This window comes from Dendrobium catenatum, unplaced genomic scaffold, assembly GCF_001605985.2.
Source record: "Dendrobium catenatum unplaced genomic scaffold, ASM160598v2 fragScaff_scaffold_1056, whole genome shotgun sequence".
Lineage (NCBI taxonomy): Eukaryota > Viridiplantae > Streptophyta > Magnoliopsida > Asparagales > Orchidaceae > Dendrobium > Dendrobium catenatum.
The window spans coordinates 7,996,169-8,016,524 of NW_021319518.1; the positions used below are offsets into that span (position 1 = coordinate 7,996,169).

Sequence of the window (20,356 nt, forward strand, 5' to 3'; positions counted from 1 at the left end):
TGAACCATTAATATTCTTTCATTAGAAAAATCAAGTCAATAGAATAACAATAGATATATATTGTCTTAATTTTTTTAAGTAATTATATAAATAATATTTTAAATATATATATTTTTAAAAAACTAATATTTTTTATATCAATTCTTTAAATTATATTTTAAATATCAAAATTCATAATAAAATTTTAACTCGTATTTTTTGCTTATGTCAAATTCATAGCACATGACAGGAGTATTAATTTTATAAATAGGTGAGTTGTGAGTGTTATGCATATAACTCTCCTTATTTTTTTACCATGTATAATTAGTTAAATAAAATATATAATGTGAAATTGATTATTTTGGTTAGAACTAAAAAAAAAAAAGAATTATCATGCATTACTTAATTGAGTAACTCCCATTAATATAAAAAATAAAAGTATTGCCCTCATTGTGTTATAATACGTGTTAATAATGTTAAATGAAGGGTTACCTAAGTTATTATTTAATAGTTTTAGTATAGGATGGCTATCAATGAAACCAATGTCATTTACAGTGCAGGTCCTATAAGAGACAAGTGAGACACAATTCTTACTGATGACTTGAGTCTTGCTACGACACATGGCAATAGCATAAGTCTTGGTACAATGATGCTTTTGTAGTTATTGGTTATAAAACATGTTGCAAGTGATGGTTAGAGTGAAAGACTTGTTTATGTGCAAGACAATAGTGCATGTTTTATTTTAAAGTCACTACCTGGTGAAGCACAAGGCATATAAGCAACTGGAGTATAGGTCTTGTTCTGATATAGATCTTGATGAAATGATGTTCTTGTTACAATGTAAGTATTGTTGGTGATGGTTAATGACTGAACAATGAAGGCATAACTTCTACTCAATCAATTATCAAATTAGTAAAATTGGTCAAGAGTTCGAAAAGGAGCATAGTAAGTGTTCAATCTATGTTTTGGAGGATTTAGATGCATTTAATGAATAAAATAAGAGATGAAAAAATAAATAATCATACATAAACACTAATTTTATTAGTGGGTTAAAAAGATGCCTCTTATTAGTATATCTCAATGTTATTATATATGAGAGAGAGAGAGAGAGAGAGAGAGAGAGAGAGAGAGGTGAATAAAATAACTTCCATATTAATTTAAAGCTAGCTAAATATTAAAAATAGAATATTAAAGTATTACGAGCTGCAACTCCAGTCTTTGCTTAAGTTGATGCCAAAAAGGAAGAATAAGAGAGAAAATGATCCTCTAATGGTTGGGTGTTTTAATAGTTGGCACCATATTGTGTTAAGATGGATTTTAGCTTTGAGTGTTAGATGATATAAGAATAATGCCATACACAAGTGTATAGTCAACATGTTGAATGAGATTGTTATGAAGTGTGTTGCATATTAACATTACATGTCTTTTAGGAGCTTCAATATAAATATTTCTTGAAAAAAGAGAGACCTTCAAGTGTTGATTGCAATGTTTATTGGTGGGTGACATTATGAAATTATCCAAGAGAAGTTTAATCTTGTAGACCATCTATGTAGAGACTTTAGTGCATTAGTTATTATTATAATTAAGTGGCTAAGTTGAGGTGTTAGAGAATTTTTTGACTTTTCCATGAGAAGGGATTTTAGTAGTAAAGGAACCTAACCTTGTGGATACCCTTTCAAGAGAAATGCAAAGGGCAATGTCTACTTAATTGGAGTGTTAAGTCTTCTTAGTAGAATTGTCTTGTGTTAAGATGCCTTTTAGGCCAAAAGTGCTTGCATGTAATGTAGAATACTCTTTTGTTGGCATATGTCATTTATTCATCCAAAAATGATATATGACAATTGTGATTGCGCCTTGGAATCAAATTTAAATTTAGTATTTATTCTCTTATTTTGGCTATAAATACTTTATTGGAATTCAAAATAAACAATCTTTTCACTTTTTATAAAGCATTCTTCATTTGTTAGATTTGTGATTTCTTGCAAGCTTTTTTGTATGGTAAGGGCTCCCAAATGAAGCTTACATCTAAGGTATTCCAATTAAGGGTAGGATCTATGGCATGAGGAAGGGGAATTATTTGAAGGTGATAAGGAAAAACCAAACATTAGTGGGGTTCAAGAAAGACTAACATATCTGAAATCACCACTTACATTAGAAAGAGATTTGGCCAACATGTCATAAGGTGATAGGAAGATGTAATTTAGTTTATTATTTTAGACTTAATAAATTATTATTTCATTAAAGAATAACTAAGTAATTATAAAAAAAAAATAGGAAGGAGAAAATTTCGCTCTTTTTTTTTATGCAGTTTATCTTTATTATCACTCTTAGAGTTCTCTCTCTCTCTCTCTCTCTCCCCCCTAATTTCTTACTTTTTTTATAATCTCTATAATTCTTAGTTATTGTAATACAATACAGCCATTAATAGTGTGACCCAGAAATTTGTGGTGAGGGCAATAAGAAGAATCGTTTGTCTTGTCTACTTTATTAGGTTTCTTTAGCTTTAGTAACTTCATGGCTAACTACATCAATATTTTAAATATTTTATTTATTGCATTCTTCTTGAAATAATAGAACTTATCAATCTTCTACTAAAAAGTAAGTAGAGGCATTTTAACTAGAAGAGGTTAAAAAATAGCTAAACTACCTTAGCTGTAGCTATTACTTTCTTCTTCTTAGCTTTCTTGGTTGGAGTAGGACTATGGCAATCTCGTCATTCTTATTGGATGTTGAAGGGTAATATATTATAATGTTATCCTTATTATGGGTACTATCCTCTTTCAATATTAAGGAGGATTCCTCAATTTGAAGGCTATTCACTTTAATATGTTGTTGTTCAAAAGTATGAATGGAAGAAAGTTTTAATAGTATAAAAATAGGACCTACAATATGACTTATCAATATATCAACTGTGGTTCTTTTGTGATGATGGATTGCATTTCATAAAAAAGTTTATGCTACCTCAAAATGAAATCAATCAAAATCTCAAAGTGTTTATATTGGTTAGACATAATGTCACAAATATGACCATTTTATGGGCACTAACAAACGTCTTAATGAAAACTTTTTCAAAGTCATCAAAGGTTTTAAATTATCCATTTGGAAGATTGCATACCACTCCAATGCAAATCCTAATAGGGAAGTCACATGTAGATGAGCAAAAGAACATTCGTGTTTTCAATATTACAACATAACTCCTTATATTAAGCTAGATGTTGGCAATGATTGTAAGTACCATGAAATTTAGCAAAGGATGAAGGAACAAATCCCTTAGGATAGATAATAGCTTTGTACTCCTCATGTTAATGTCGCCCATTTTAAACTATATATTCTCCTAATTCAGTTTCCATCACAACCTTAACTTGCTTCTCAACCATCCAACATATATGTGCATAAAAAAAGTATATCATGAGCTACTATAGATGAAAGTATAGGAGCTATAATTGAAATTGGGGTTGTAAAAGGAACATGTCTTCATAATTATTGTAGTGGATTGTATAATGGGAATAGGCTTTATATGGAATGACTCAGCTGGAATAATCGATATAGGAATATGTTGTGGAATAGTATTGCATTAGTCTGCGATAACTTGGTAGGAACTCTAGGAAGAATATGCTAAGCATGAGAAGGATGAAACAACTATCTAGGTTATCAGATTAGCCATTATAATGGTCATTTTCCTAGCATGCAATTTCTAAATTAGATTCTTTTTGTTTATCAACATACTTGAGTTCTACACATCCTGATCATTATATAAACTATATTGTCCTCCTTGACACCTTCAATGGATGCCTCTTGATATGAATTTTAAGATGGATCCTATGAAGGCTCTCATCAATAGGATTAACCTCGACCCTATTTCCCAAGCATCATGACATGTGGCATAGGCACTACATAAATAGTAGGTTTCCCATTCAAGTTGGCTAGTGTAAGCAAAGTCTCGAGAAAATAAGTAAGAGCATTTGAGCCAAATCTCTTAACATATTTGGTAAAAGTATAATTCCTAATAATTTAAAGCTAGTAAATGGGGCATGAGTAAGGATAATCATTAGAAATGTTGAATAAGCTTCTTTGAATACCCACTTACATTTAGTAAGGGCACATGGAGTGGAGAAGAGAATCTCTTCTTTTTAATATAAAATACATCCATAGACTTGTTTGATATAGATACAAAAAAAAAATCTTTATTTCTTATTAACATTAATAGTAGAAAGTACATGAGTACGAGTAATAGCATCATTAGGTATTCTGACAACAGAAGAAGCAACCTAGTTTAGATACAAACTCATGACTAGAAGGTCCGGACATAGTGGTATGAGCTGGATTATGGGGTGTAATAACAATAGAGGATAATCACATAGTGGAAACCTATGCATGTGTATGTCTTGCACCATAATGTTTATAAGGAAGAAGATAGTAAGATAAATCTTGCAAAAGATGTTTGCTAGTTGAAGAATTTTGGGTAATCGATTGTTATTAGACAATTGTTCCCTTACCAAGCTTGGATAAGATTTCTCCTTGGATCTAGAAGTCTCCTTAGTTTTATGAACAACAAGATGGGAGGAACAAGGAATATTCTAGGCTAATGGATGTGAACTCATAATTGTCTCTTGCTAAAAAACAATCTTAACCCTCTTAGCTACAACACCTGGCATTTGCTCGCCAGCCCTTATGAGTTCAACCCTCTCGAAGGCTCGACACCTTGAAATTCTTCCTCTGGTGGTGTCTTTTTAATCAACAACAAAAGCTCATCAACATATAGATATAAAAAATTAAAGGTACATCTAAGAGTTGATCATGTAGGATTGTCCCTCATGAATTCTAGCCAAGCACCCACTAATAAAAGGCCTTCATTTCTTACTCGTCAGGGTGTACCACAATAGCTCGCTCGAGCAAATTCAAACTATAAGATCTCTTACAATGGATATCTTTTTATCTAATAATGAAATTTGTGAAGTATTTAAAGTTCATTTTTCTCTTACCCACCACAAGTAAATGCGCATGAGAACCATGCTCAGCTCAGTAGAGGCAACCTCCTTTACAGTTTCCACTATTGGGTGCCCCAATGCTGCTCACCTCCTTATCCGTATTTTAAGAGGCTCATCATTTTCCTTATAAAGAGGCATTATGATCCTCGCAAGAAGATCACCCCCACCACCAATAGTGGTGGGCTCAACAATGATTGTAGGCTCACAACCTACCTAGCCTCCATCCCAAGTTCGATCATACTCTTCTTCCAAGAGAACTTGCCCAAAATATTCAACATGTGCTACTCGTCCTTGGCCTATGGAAGAACTAGTCCTACACAAGAGATTTGGGTATTCATATCCAAGATGGCTCTCACCACGTACTTGGACCACCATCCCAGTCACTCGCTCTCTTCCAAAGATATCATTCTCATGCAAGCTTGCCAAACTTAGCTACAAGAAAGCACTTAATCACATGAATCCTAGTCCATCTCACCTCAACTATCCTACTTAAAACTCCCTTCTTATGAAAACATATCACTCATCTCTCTTTTCTCATAAGATCTGAAATGTCCCACACATCACTGACAACATTAGCAAGCTCGTTGGTCGTAGGTCCCCACATTTCAGCTGTCGCCCACAAACTCACCATACTTACTTGACACTACTGAGCTCACTAAGAAATAACTTGACAAAGCTCTTCTGACCTTGCACTTCTTTAACCAACAAGGAGGTGACATGTGTCTATAATACTGTGCAGCATCATACTAATGTATGTGTAGTTTTGTGTTTTTAACTTTTTCTCTTTGTAGCCTTTCCTTTAACCTTTCGACCCTATAAATAAGGGAAAATTATTGCATCCGGTCACCGGACGCGGAGATAGGTCTGGATATTAATAAAATATTATTTTAAATTAAGCGCAACTAAAGCGTAGGTAAAGTGCACCTAAAGCGCAGGTAAAGTGCATTTAAAGCACAGGTAAAGTGCAGGTAAAGCGCAAGTAAAGCTCAGGTCAAAGCGCAAGCCGAAAGCACAGTCAAAAGCGCAGGTGACGTGACAAATTTTTATTAGATGTCCAAACCTATTCTCCGCGTCCGGTGACCGGATGCAATAATTTGCCATAAATAAGGTGTGATGAAAAATAATTTGAGATATTTGAGACTTTTGATAGTTTGAAATATATAGCTTTCTTGATCATTATGCAAATCCTCACAAGTCCCAAGTCACTCGCTCGCTCACAGGCTTTACATGCTAATAAGGTCTAATATCATTCATAGATAAATTTGAATCCAACAAAATTAAAATTATTATCTTCTAAAAAAGCTAACAATATAATAACCTTAAAGGCATTAGAAGTTACTTGACATAATTGTGCCATGATTAAAATAAAATGTGAATGATCAGGAGTAATTTATGCCTCGACCCAATGCCAATATATACTTTTGTGCATATACTTTCTAAGTTAGGAACACCGTATAAATGAACTATCTTGCAAGCACGAGCTTTTCAAGCACCCTCAAATAAATAAAGGACCTTCCCTTCACCAACGAGGCTAATTTAAATATTACGCTAGTTACAAATAATAGCATTACTATTATTTTATGAAATAAATAAATAAATAATAATTGCAAAAAACTTAGAACGATTTTTGGCTAAATGAAATAAATGATGGCAAAATATTAATTACGTGCAACAATGTAAAAAAAATAAAGAAATTCATACAAAACATATATAACTGTAACTTCTTTAACTCGCATCAATTTTGCAGCAGATTATACTTACAAGAAGCATTGCTAAAGCTTGGAAATTTAGCATTACACCTTAGAATGCTTGATTTCCTTCTCCAAGCAAAACAAAATAAGACTAAAATTACACAGGATTAGTATATTTCAACAATAAATCAGAGGAAAGACAGAAGAAATGCCTTTATTTGATCAATATAAGGTGATCTAGTGGGAATAATATGACCCATATCATGCTCGATGGTTACTGAACTATTTTTATCAAACAAGTCAGCAAGATCCCTGCTAACTTCACAGTTAATCTGCCTATCTCTTCCCCTGCCATCACCAAAAATATGCAGAGATGGGCATTTGATAAATCCTCCGACGGACTTGCTAGATACAGTAGAAAACCCAGAGCAGAGAACGGCAAATCGGAGACCAGATACTTGGCCACTTCTTTGCTGCTGCTCAAGAAACAAAGCAGCAATGGCTGCTCCCTGAGAGAATCCAAGGATTCCATCAAACGGACCATTTTTTAAGACCACATCTTGTAGGTAAGAATATGACAGTTCAAATCCTTCAGTTTGCATTTTATACTGAAAAGGATCAAACTGTTGTTCTTTTTCATCCGATGATGTTGAATTAGGAGAAATGAGCCATGCAAATCTTTTCTTGCACTTCTCCAAGAGTACAGGAGAAATTTGTTGTTCAGTTGGTTGATAAATAAATGGTAATTCATGAGGAGCATCAATGAAGATGAACTCGACATTATTCTTGAGTTTTTTGGCCAGTGATGATGTTCTTCCCTTAAAACTTGAAGCATTCTGTCGGAAGCCATGCAAACACAGGATTCTTAGCTTCCTGCGGCGATCAAAAACTATGGGACAAGAGAAAGATGCATATCAAGAATTTTTATATTTGTATAAACTAAGGTTTCATTTGGGATGACTTTCTTATTGCTTCTTCAAGTAGTTTTTTAAAATTTTTGTACTAAAAAACTGCTTTAAAGAGCAGTAAGAAAGCCGTCCCAAACGAAGCCTAAGTTTGTTATAATTGGTGTTTGTTGTGCCTTCTATAAATGAATACAGACCTTACCTGATATAGTAGAGTGTTCACGACAAGGCTTTGCACTGCTATCATGTGAAGTTTCTGCTTCAGTCTCAGTAACATCAAATGACTCCTGTGAGAGTTCCTGATGCAACTGACTATTTTGCACAAGAGGAACGGGCTTTTCTACATTGTCGTGTTTCTGGCACAGCTCACATATGTATCTTCCTCTATAATTGCCCTGAACATCAGTGTTTACACAATAATTAAAGCAATAGTTATATCAGGACGAATTGAAGCAGCAATGTCCGACAAATGAGCTAATGTTAAACAGTTTTGTCCACTGAATAGACTGTACTAGTCATAGAAAATGAGGATATGTTAAGAACACAGTATTGCCAAAGGTTTTACTGCTAGTATCACTAGTAAAGTTCCTGCTTGTATGACCAGAAGTGTATTAAGTGTAATGAAAGATTATTGAACATTTAAATATAATTTTGCACTGGCGTAGGAGAAGGAGCCAACCTGACAATTATAGCAAACCAAAACCAACATTCTGCAGTAGAAACACCGACAACGAGATGAATAATCATCAAAGGGAGAACCACATATAAGACAGGTTCCGAGCACATCCTTGTCCTGACTTCCAACAGAAATCCTGTAGCATTACATGTGGATATTATACAAAATTTCTGACTAAACTATAGAATAGTTTACATCAAGAAACTCTGAAACTGAATATCTATAAAAACAAGATAAAAGCATACCTGTGATCAAAGACAAAATTTTTTCCTTTAAAGAAACCACCATCAGGAAATTGCTCCATATATCTCTGTATACCACCAAATAACTGCCAGATTCCACAGCAGATTAAGACTAAACTTTAAGCAATACCAAGCTCCATATATATATATATATATATATAATACTATCTATGCAGCTGAAGAGCACAGATAGAGATGCACAAATCCCCAGGTTGCTGATGCTCGTTCAACAAAGAATGAGTAATCAAACCCCCCCAAGATGAGAATATCAATTCTTGAAGCATGGAGAAAGAGATGAGAATGCTCAGGTACATCAACGGATTAAAATTGTTGAAGCTCAAAACCAAAAGGTTTTATTCATCACGCCATCTTAATTTCAGGATACTAGGTACTACTTATAATAGTTACTCTTATTCCAAATGAAAAAAATTACCTTTAAACAATAAAAACATACTAAATTAATCCTAAATGACATATTATGCATTTACCGCTAATAATTAAAAAAAAAAAACATAAAAAAGCTTAAAAATATGGCATATAATCATAACGTAAAAATAGGTTACTATTATTAGGAATGAAAAATAGGCATCATCTGCAATGCACAATAAACCCTATATCTATGATGTCAATTGATAAGTAACAAAGACAACATCGGATGTCACACAAGTAGAAAAAAAATTGAAGTTTAAAAATAAGAAATTAAATAAAAAAACCAAAACTTTTGAAAATTTCCTTTAAGGTGACTTGCCTGAAACACGTTCCCAAAGCCTGCACCTTTTGATCTGATATAGGCTGACGCCATTTCGCATCTTATGCCTCCAGTGCAATACCTGAAAAGTAAACAGAAATATATCAGATATTTGTCCATGCAATAAATGAGGCTAGCATTGGTAATTAAGTTTCATACGAACTAATAAAAATATATATAAATTGCAAAATATTAAAGAGACGTATGCCACAAGTTTACAAATTATGATTGTTTTTTGAAAAAACAAACTACTGTTTTTCTAGTCTAAATGCAAAATCAAGCTTTACCTCAAATTCTTTCAATATAAATAGCTTTTTTTAAGCCTAAACATTTATTCATTTTTTTAATCACTTCTATAAATTATAATATTATTGTGTTAGGTAGGACCAGAAGAGTATATAATTGTCTTTAACACAGGAATTTACAAACACAATACGATATAAGGATAGGAAGGAAAAACTACTAGACGAAGACAAATGTTAAATTTTCACTTTCAGCAAAAAAAAACAACTCCACTAAACAGTTGAACGTCAGCACAAGACTATCAGCAACAAAGACGGGTTTGAAATTCATCGTCAAGATTTTAAAATGCAAACAGAGTAGAGATTTCCCAAGAGCTCCCTCCTTGAATTTCAGATTCCATAACCATCGAATGAACTGAAAGACACGAAGGTGTGAGAGAAATTTTGCCATCCTCAACGGATTGCATATTTCATGATCGAGCACGACATAAAAAAGATGATATATTGCCCCGAAGGACAAAATGTGTCATTTCCTTATGGACTCAATAATAAAACTTGCAATTTTAATAGAGATTCCCCCATTCAATATTTAGTTGAATGGGGTTTATTTTATTATGTGATACAGATGTCCAAGCCCCTAGGATTAATTACATCTCAAACTTTTGGTACTTGAAAATTTTTTTCATTAAATTAGTGATTTTCTTTCTTTTGAAAATCATCCAAATATTGGCTTAAGTTTTGATTTTAAAATCCATGAAATTATTATTTAAAGAGTTTTGGTCTTTAAGAATTTCAAGGATGAGAGGATCAACTTTAAATCAGATTTTGGAATGATAGCCAAAGGAGGGAAGTAGGAATACTTGATTCTGAGAAATTTCAGAAATGCTCAGACTATTCTATGTTGGGCTTTATATTTTAGAATCCGGTTTTGTATAAGTTGATCATTTTGATTAGAATGTTGGAGCTTACATTCCAACAATGTGTTGGAGAAAATGCCCAGAATGTGAGGACTTATGAGGTGATTGAAATCAAATACTGCCTCGGATTCTAGAACTAATGTGAGGACTACTGAGGGGTAGTGCCTCGAATCTAACTCTAATGAAGTGCAAGGTACTTACAAACTACACCTCATATGAGGCATAGCCAGCCAGACCTCTGAATTTATTGTCCTGTCTAAAAAGGGCTACCAGTTAACCCACATAGTCGCTTTTAAAATCATGATATCTTATCTCAATGCATATGAAGAGTAGTGAGGTAGTTTTGTTTAGAGGATAGGGCTTACAACTTAACTTTTAGACCAAGATGCCTGATCATGTGGGTAAACAGAAATGCTGAGTCACAAATACAAATTTATTTATTATCTGATCCTTAAGTTGAGACTTCTTTACATGAGACTTGCTGCAATAAGTTTTGAAATTTAGAAAACTTGGCTCCTTCGCAATTTTTTTTTTATTTGAAAATCATGAAGCCTAATTTGATTTTAGATTGCTTACAATTTAATTGGTAGAAAACTTATTTTTGTCCTAAGAGCCCACAGCATCAAAAGTCCAAGTCACCCCCAAGCAAAACAAGGAAGAAATCTAAGAAAAATCATGCATTTCTATTGCACAATCAATTAAACAAATCAAAACATGCTTACATATATAAATCAAACATAAGAAATGCAAATTGTAGTGTCACGACCCGACCCGGATGCTCGAATTATAAACATAAAATAATAAAAGACAAATACATAATATGACTTAAAAATATATCGACTCGATCGTCGTCGTAGATCGACGGCCCTGACTCTGATAGACTTTCCAAGCTCCGATGTCCCCATCACGAACATGGTTGGTTGACTCTGACATTAGCTCAATTCATAGTATTTATTTTGGTAAAAGCTTTTCAAAGCATATATACTTATGGCGGCTCCACTAAAGAAGTTTATCCTTTTATTTTGGCTGTTCTCTGGGTCTCTAATAGATCCCAAAGGCATTGAAATGGTGTAGACGTCATCCCTACTCAGTGTCAAATCCATGTTGCAGCAAAAGTCATTGGATTTCATTAAATAGTGCCATGCATCAAAATGAAATGAGAAAGGAATCAAGATAAGACACCAATCCCCTACAAGTGACACGGTTCTAATACATTTTTACACCAAATTTAACTTCATTATCATTCATAAGTTTACCTTGTTAACCCTATCAACCTACAACTACAATATGGAGTTATAATGATCATGGATAAAATTAAGATGATTTTATGCTAGGCATTGTTCTAACAAGTGTAGGTATGCACTAGATAATCAAGATGCTGGGGTAATGTATAATTCTAGAATATACATGACTCATATGAAGATTATAGCTCAAGAAGAAAATATCACGCTCAAAAGTCACTAGATCAAAATTTCAAGACAAGCCAAAGGCAATATGAATTAATAGTTGAAAAACAAGCCAAACTTAAATTTTGGTGTTGTGCTTTCATATTATTTAAGTCGAATATGTATGTTGGAGATAATGAAATTGGTAAAACAACTAGCACGCATACACAAGTGAAGTTAAGAAAAATTACTTAAATTTTTTATTAAAACAAATTGATCATAATAGATTGATATCAATCGTATTGTACAATATGCTCTAAATTCAAAGAATCCAGTGAGATCAATTTTCATTAATTCCTAGTTGATTTTTTTCCATCTAGATTAGCTTAGTTGACACGTCAAAGGTCATATTTTTTCCAGTACTTGCAAACGAAATCATCTTTGACTTACATATATCTGAAACTTGGAAGTAGAATTTAAAAAAATAACAAAAATCTTAGCATCAGATAGTTAAGGGTTTAGGTAATCAACCACAACCAAAGTAACCAGTTTGTTGGATTTATAGTAATTGAATAGTGAAAAAATGCAACTCTGAAGTTGATATCTCATGTATTTTTTACTTACAAGAATATATAAGGTGTAGATGATATCGGGCTAGTTTAGTTATCAATTTTTTGAAGGCTAAATCCAAGAATTCAGTTAATCTTTCATTTTTTAGCAAATCTTAATTTTTTGTTGATCAAGCAGTGGCTAAGAACTAATCATTTGTTTCAGTTTAATTTGATGGTTTAGATTTGAGTTCTTATATATATGTTATTGGATATAACCATTATTTTCTGTATTTCTATAAGAATGCACCTCTTCATCATCTATATGATGCAATTAGCAAAGAAAAATAACAACATAGGTAAAGAAATTAACAATGCACAAAAATGTGTTCAACTAATAATGGTTATTCATGCACATAAATTGTCCATATAACATTTTTAGGTTATTAAAATTCAATCATAGAATTAATAATTAAACAAACATATAATAAGAATAATGATAGAAACCACTCAACAAAAAATATAACTTTGATTAGAAAAATATTCAACAAAATGCAATTTACTATCAAAATGATTTTTAAGTGCTCGATAATGGTATCTCAATCTCCTCATCTTCGTCTTCTTCCAGCAAAGTATATATATATATCACAATAAGTTAATTATAAAATAATCATTAAAAGAAATATTATCGAATAACAAACAAATAAACACCTTTAACCTACTCTTCAATCCATAGTGGCCACGAACCCAATTTGACCTGCATATCAAAGCTTGTACCGTTTCAACACCCAATTTAGAATAATATGTATGTACAACTCTCTACTGCTGAGATGTATATCTGAAGCAACTATGCTAATAGAAATTGATAAGATGTCTACAGCCAATCTTAATAGTATGGCATATTTTATTTGGTTGCTCTTCCACCAAGCAATAACATTGAATATCCTCCTAGTTGGACAAATTTCTATACCACTTCTAAGTAATTATCTAAATCTGATTTTGCAAATTTCTTATTGATTTTTTCAGATACATAAGCTGTAAAATCAAGCTAATCATATATTTATTTGATCCACCTTATTGAGCCATTCCTGAACTGCTACTTTCACAAGCAAAAGCCTCCTCCCCTAATATAAATGCCACCTTCCCCTTCAACTTCTTCAAAACATGAAACATATTCCTCATATAACTCATGTAACAATGCATGCACGTATAAATATTATGTGGACTCTATCTCCATAAATCATAGGATATGCAAACTCTATCACAAAAATTTTCATTCTTGGATCCAAAATAGCACAAAATGCCATCAAAAGGTACATTAACTCTAATATTTTTCAAAATTTTCTTTCATTCTTCTGGTCATGTCTTTAACAAAATAATTATGAGATATTGAGCGATCATCTAAAACCTTCTTGATGGTGCATATTTAGAAAAAAAATAAATTTGAAGTTGGATATTCAGTTCTTGAAATGAAGTTTGTTGCTTCAATAAAAAAATCAAGAACATCATAAACCTTTTCTATTATTACATTCCTCTTCTAAAGGACATTTGTGATAATGTTTTCCTCTAACCATATGAACCAAATGTCTCCCTTAACTTAAAAGTCACAGTAAACATGTTGTAAGTTGAATTCCACCGTGTTAGATAATTCCATAACTAGCTTTCTAGTTGACAATTACAACTACTGAACAACATCGACAAATCAAAGCAATCTCCATTCAGATGCATTCAAAAAACTGTCCTGAATTTTTTTTAACTACAAACTCAACACTTTTAATGTCATCTTTTACCATCAAATTCAAGATATATGCACATCATCGAATATGAAATATTTTTCATCTAAAAAATAATTTCTTCCATACACGAAAGTTGTCCTTTAATAGTTTAATGACCCGATCATTATTAGAAATATTATCAAAGGACAATGTGAACACTTTATTCTCCAAACCCCATTCATTTAGTAACTTGTAAAAAGTATCAACAATCTCTGAAGTTGCGTAAAGAGGAGACAAGTGAAGAAAATTTAGCACACATTTTTGCAACTTTCAATTAGAGTCTACCTATGTTGCACCGACACGGATAATGCGGCACAGATACGACACGATACGGATACGAGACACATCAATTATGAAAAGTGCAGGACACGGATACGGCAGACATGACAGTATAATTTATAAATGATTTATTAAAATTAAAAAAAAAAACAATCAAAGCATAATATTTAAGCAAAATACTTGAGCCACATCAAACATAAAAAATGTCTAAGTTGCACCCAATCAATTAATAAATTATGTAACCAAATTAAACCTTAAAAAGTAGCAGAATACCTTTTTGAGTTTATCTTGCTTACTGAACCATAACTCTCAAGATAGCAGAGCTGTGAACTATAAGTTTGTAACCCTCCTCTTATTCGACAATTGGAAGGAAGATAACCCCTCGAAACATATGAAAATAAAAAATAACAAATGTTTATTTGCCTGAGAAAATGAAGAAGACACGAAAATGAACCTTCAAGGCTCATTCGCCTCACTACCTTCGAAAATATAGGTTTATGCATTTCAATTACTGGCTAATGTATTTAAATACTATCTACATATTGGATTTGGTTTTCTTAATGAAACTTAGTGTTTATGCTTTTCAATTATTAGTATTTATTGAATATAACTTAGTGTTTATGTCTTTTATATTTTCTTAATGAAATGATAAGTATGCTAAAGTTAAATTGTTTGTTCTATCTAATTTAGAATGTTACCTTAATCATTTGTCAAAGATAATATTAATGACCCAATAAATATAGAGACAGTTGATGAAGTACAATCTTTTAATGCAGAGGTAAATGTTGTGTTGAATGAAAATGATTCTTGTGTGGGTGAGAATAAGGGCATAAAAGGGTATGTTGTAGGGACAAGTAATGAGAATAAAGATGCAAATCCTATAGAAATAAAAAAGAAAGAAAACATCAACTGTTTGAGATGAATTTAAGGAAGTTAAACTTCCTAACGAACACAAAAAAGGGAAATGTATTCATTGCAGGAAGAATATTTCTATAGGAAATACAGAGTCAACAAAATTTAGATGACATTTAGAACATTGTGTTGCTAAAATTTGTTCCATTAGAAACCAAAAAGTTTTGCATTTTGAAGCTAAGGACATTGATTTAATTGCTGATAATTCTCAAGAGAGTGATAATTTGACTATTTTTGCTTATTATAATTCTAAAATTAGAAAAGTATAGTGCACTATATTCTAATTAATAAGAAGTCATTATCAATAGTGAAAGAATTTGGTTTTAACCTTATTTTAAAGTCAATGTCACCATATTTTTAAAATATTCAAGAGCAATAGTTCGTAGTGACGTCATCTTAGTATATGAGAAAGAGAAAAAAACTATAGAATGCATTGAAAAGCATAAATATAATCAATTTCATCACATACATTTGGAAGTCCAAAAACCAACAAATTTCTCAAATGATTGTTATCAGATATTATGCAGACTCCAATAGACGTTACAAAAATATGTGCTAAGTTTCCTTCACTTGTTTGCTCTTCACACAACTTCAAAAATTATTAACATTTTTTATAAGTCACTAAATGAATGGAATTTGGAGAATAAAGTGGTAACATTATCAACTGATAATGCTTCTAATAATGGTCACACCATTAAACTACTAAAGGATAATTTCTGTGTACGAAAGAAATTATTTTTAAAGGAAAATTTTTCATGCTCAATGTTGTGTCCATATCTTGAATTTGATGGTGAAAGATGACATTAAAAGTGTTGAGTTTATAGTAGAAAAAATTCGTGAAACAGTTAGCTTTTTGAATGCATCTTAAGGGAGACTGTTTTTAATTGCTGATGTTGTTCAGCAGTTGCAATTGTAAACTAGAAAGCTAATTATGGATTGTCCAACACGGTGGAATTCAACTTACAACATGTTTATTGTGGCTCTTAAGTTGGGGGGGCATTTTGTTCATATAATGAGAGAGAGAGACATCTTATCACAACTGCCCTAAAGAAGAAGAATGAAATAATATATAAAAGGTTTGTGATCTTCTTGATTTTTTTAATGAAGTAACAAACATCATTTCAGGAATTAAATATTCGACTTCAAAATTGTTTTTATCCAAAATATGCACCATTAAGAAGGTTCTAAATGATAGCACAATATCACATGATTTTGTTAGAGACAACTAAAAAAATGAAAGAAAATTTTGATAAATATTGGAGTTAATGTAACTTTTGATGACATTTGATGCTATTTTGGATCCAAGTATGAAACTTCTTATGATATAGTTTACATATCTCATGAATTTTGGAGATGAGAGTCCACATAATATTTCATATGTGTGTGCATTATTATATGAGGAATATCTTATATGTTTTGAAAAAGTTAAAGGAGGCCTCAGTAGGAGAAAGTAGCAGTTCAAGAATGACTCAATAAGATTGATAAAAAAATATAGTTAGTGGCTTGATTTTATAGCTTATATATCTGAAAATATCAGTAAGAAACCTATAAATAAGATTTAGATAATTACCTAGAAGATGGTATAGAGATATGTCCAACTGGTAGGACATTTAATGTTATTGTTTGGTGGAAGAGAAACTAAACAAAATATCGCATACTATTAAAATTGACTTTAGGCATCTTATAAATTCGTATTAGCACAGTTACTTCAAAATTTACATTCTTAACTGAAGAGAGAGTTGTAGATATGCATATTTCTAAATTGGGTTTTGAAACAATGCAAGTTTTGATATGCGGGTTCGTGCCTACTATGGATCGAAGAACAGGATAAATGTGTTTATTTGTTTTTTATTCCATAATATTTCTTTTAATGATTATTTTATTACTAACATATTGTGATATATATACTTTGTAGGAAGAAGATGAAGATGAGTAGATTGAGATACCATTATCGTGCATTCAAAAATTATTAACATTTTTTATAAGTCACTAAATGAATGGAATTTGGAAAAAATATAAGAATTGATATATATATATATATAAACTAAAAGAATTGAAACCTGAACCGCCAAATTAAATTGAAACAAATGATTTCAATTAGTTCTTAGCTACTGCTTAATTAGCAAAAGTTTGAGATCCACCCAAAGCTAAAAGATTAGCTCAATTTTTGGATTTAGCCTTCAGAAAATTAATAATTAAACTGGCCCAACATCATCTACACCTTATATATTCTTGTGAGTAAAAAATACATGATATATGAACTTTAGAGTTGTATTGTTTCACTAATCAGTTACTAAAAATACAACAAAGTGGTTATTTAGGTCGTAGAAACTAATTGATGCTAAGATTCTTGTTATGTTCTAAAATTCTACTTCCAAGTTTTAGATATTTGTAAGTTAAAGATGACTTCAATTGTAGTTATTGGAAAAAATATAACATTTGACGTGTCAAAGTTAAAATGTATTTCTAAAATAAAAATTGTTACAAAATTTTAAAATTAGCTTACAATAAAAATTTCATAAAAAATCCATCTATTCGAGCCTACAATCGAGCCAAGTTCGAGCAGGTTATTCTAGTTCCAGCTAACGAGCTGAGTTCGAGTCAAAGTTTTGGTCACATGAGTCAAGTTCAAGCTCAAATTCTGGGCTCGATCGAGTTCGAGCTTGAGTTTGAGCTGCTTAAAAAATTGGCAGGCCGAGCTCGAACTTGCTACGGCTCGAGACACCCCTAAATATAGGTGATGGTCATATGAAGATATGGAAGATAATGATCCATGTGATGGTGATTAACAATAGTTAGACTATGATGAATCTTGGGGTTATGCAGATGTCATAAGATGCATGTTGACAAACAGCCACACTTGAAAAGATTGGAAAGACACCAACATTTTCCATGTAATGCATCTTTCAATAGCAAAAGAAACAAATTAGTCATTAATGGTGGGAGTATTATAATTGTGTTATCTGAAGCAATTAGTTAGACCGGTCCACAGGACCAGTCTAGCTGGTCCATACGAGACCGGCTTGCAAGTAACAGAGGCAGAGAATTTCCGTCTCCTGCTCGTGTCGCTTAAGGCGCATAATCCAAAAGACCTAATTAGAAAGGATTTAGGAGTTTAGAAGGAAAATTTGAAAGTAGGGGAAGTTTAGAGATTTCCTTTTGGATTGTATGCATTAAATAATTTATTTTCCTAGGATTAGAGCATCTTGAATTTGGCTGGAGATCTTTCTTAGTTTTTGGGCTCTGGCGGCGTCTCGAGAATTGTGAGAGATAATGTATCTTAGAATTTTTCATTTCCATTTCATCAAATAATACAAATTATCTATTGCTTTCCTAGTTTTGTGTGAATTTTTGTGGAGAATTCTTGCTATTTTTCAAAAATTGATAGGAATTATTTGAGATCTACAAGTTATTCCTATCAAAATGGTATCAGAGTGGTTTTTGGGCTGTTTTTGGAAAATTCTTGCAACATATTTTTCTACTTTGGATTGAGGTTTTTGCTTTTTTTAGGGGGAAAATCTAGATTTTTGAACCTATCAAAGAGACGGGGATATATGGCGGGAAGAAAGGTAGAAGTATTGGAATAGGAGATCGGATAAATGAAATCTAAAATTTCAGATTTCAAACTCAAGTTTCAGATTTCAAAAAAGATATTTCAATTATTCACGATAAGATCGATTCGAATTTTTCCATCTTGGAGGAGATGTTGAAGAAAGTGCTCGAGGACCAAACCAAAAAAATACCGTCTGAGGTGAGGTAAGTTACTAACGACCAGGGAAGTGGAGAAAACCCTAAGTCAATCAGACGAAAGGAAGATCAAGAGGTGAAGATTTCATAATGATCACAAAAAATGCCTCCCCTAGGGAGGAGTCGGGTAGAGGGTATGTGGAGTGGCGTGAAGGGGTTGGGTAAGAGAGGAAGGGGGTTCAATTTGAAAGAAAAAGGGTTGAATTTGAAAGACGATTACTTGATTATGATCGAAGAGGTGTCAAATTTGAAAGGAGAGATGTTGAATATGAACGAAGGGGTGCTGAATTTGAAGGAAGAAGATGGGCTTATGATGAAAGGTTTGGATGCGAGCTGAGGAGGGATGATTGACACAATTGGGGGGAGCCACCCCATTAGGGAATGGGAAATTTTGGAGAAAGCAGGGTTGACGAAGGAGATCTGAGAGTGAGAAAACTGAAGATGCCAATTGTTGAGGGAGAGGATGCACATTGGTAGATATACTGGGTGGAAATGTACTTTACTGTCAATAGGTTGACGGAGAAGAAGAAACTGATGTCAACTAGCCTATGTTTAAAAGAGAATGCTTTGGTTTCATACCAGTGGAGGGATACGCGACGACCTATGCAGAGTTGGAAGGCGTACAAGAATTGCTTGTTAGAAAGATTCCAAACCGGCAGGGAATGAGACTTCTACTAGCAATTCTTCGCCTTGACATAAGATGATTTAGTAATAGAGTACCGGGAGAGGTTCGAGTACCTTACTAGCTGATTGGACCGCCATTTTAAGATCGTGCTAGAGGGGAACTTCATGAAGGGACTCAAAACCAAAGTTCCAGGTGGCAATTAGAGTGATGAGGCTCATGACTTAGGAGAGGATATGGAGCTAGATCAGTTGGTGGTGGATCAGAGGCACCTGAAAAAAGAGACGGAAGGCAAAAGCTCATGAGGCATATACAGGATGACCATCACCTTTTTAGCATCCAAGGAGCCAACATCAGGTACCCTTCGGGAAACCTTGAAGGAGAAGACTATTGGTGGAAGGCCAGGGGATAATTTTAAGAAGCTCACAGAAATGAAGTTACGGAAGAAAAGAGCGTAGGGGCTCTATTTCAGATGTGAGGAGATGTATACACCGGGGTACAGATGTAAGGATCGAAATCTTCAGGTTCTCACCGTTTGTGATGATGAGGGAATGAAGAAGTGTGTCGTTTTCCCACCTTGCGGACAAGGTGCGTCTTTAAGGGGGAGTATTGTTAGATCGGTCCAGCCGGTCCATACGGGATCGGCTGGCGGGTAACAGAGGTAGAGAATTTTCTCCTCCTGCTCGTACCGCTCAAGCCG

The 20,356-nt window shown here is 32.9% G+C and overlaps 1 protein-coding gene across 10 annotated transcripts in view; it reads right to left on the reverse strand.

Annotated features, from left to right (window-relative positions):
- Window positions 1–6,644: 6,644 nt before the first annotated feature.
- LOC110105008 (rhodanese-like domain-containing protein 6) overlaps window positions 6,645–20,356 on the reverse strand; it is a 32,158-nt gene continuing 18,446 nt past the window's right edge. For 9 of the 10 annotated variants that reach the window (XM_020834350.2, XM_028698205.1, XM_020834349.2 and 6 more), the window contains 5 exons: window positions 9,230–9,311; window positions 8,485–8,567; window positions 8,243–8,375; window positions 7,766–7,958; window positions 6,645–7,547 (listed from right to left, as the gene is read on the reverse strand). In XM_020834350.2, the coding sequence (XP_020690009.1) occupies window positions 6,847–7,547; window positions 7,766–7,958; window positions 8,243–8,375; window positions 8,485–8,567; window positions 9,230–9,311 (1,192 nt within the window). In that variant the 3' untranslated portion in view covers window positions 6,645–6,846. Of the gene's footprint in view, window positions 7,548–7,760; window positions 7,959–8,242; window positions 8,376–8,484; window positions 8,568–9,229; window positions 9,312–20,356 lie in introns of all 10 variants that reach the window. The other variant, XM_028698209.1, reaches the window with a different exon arrangement.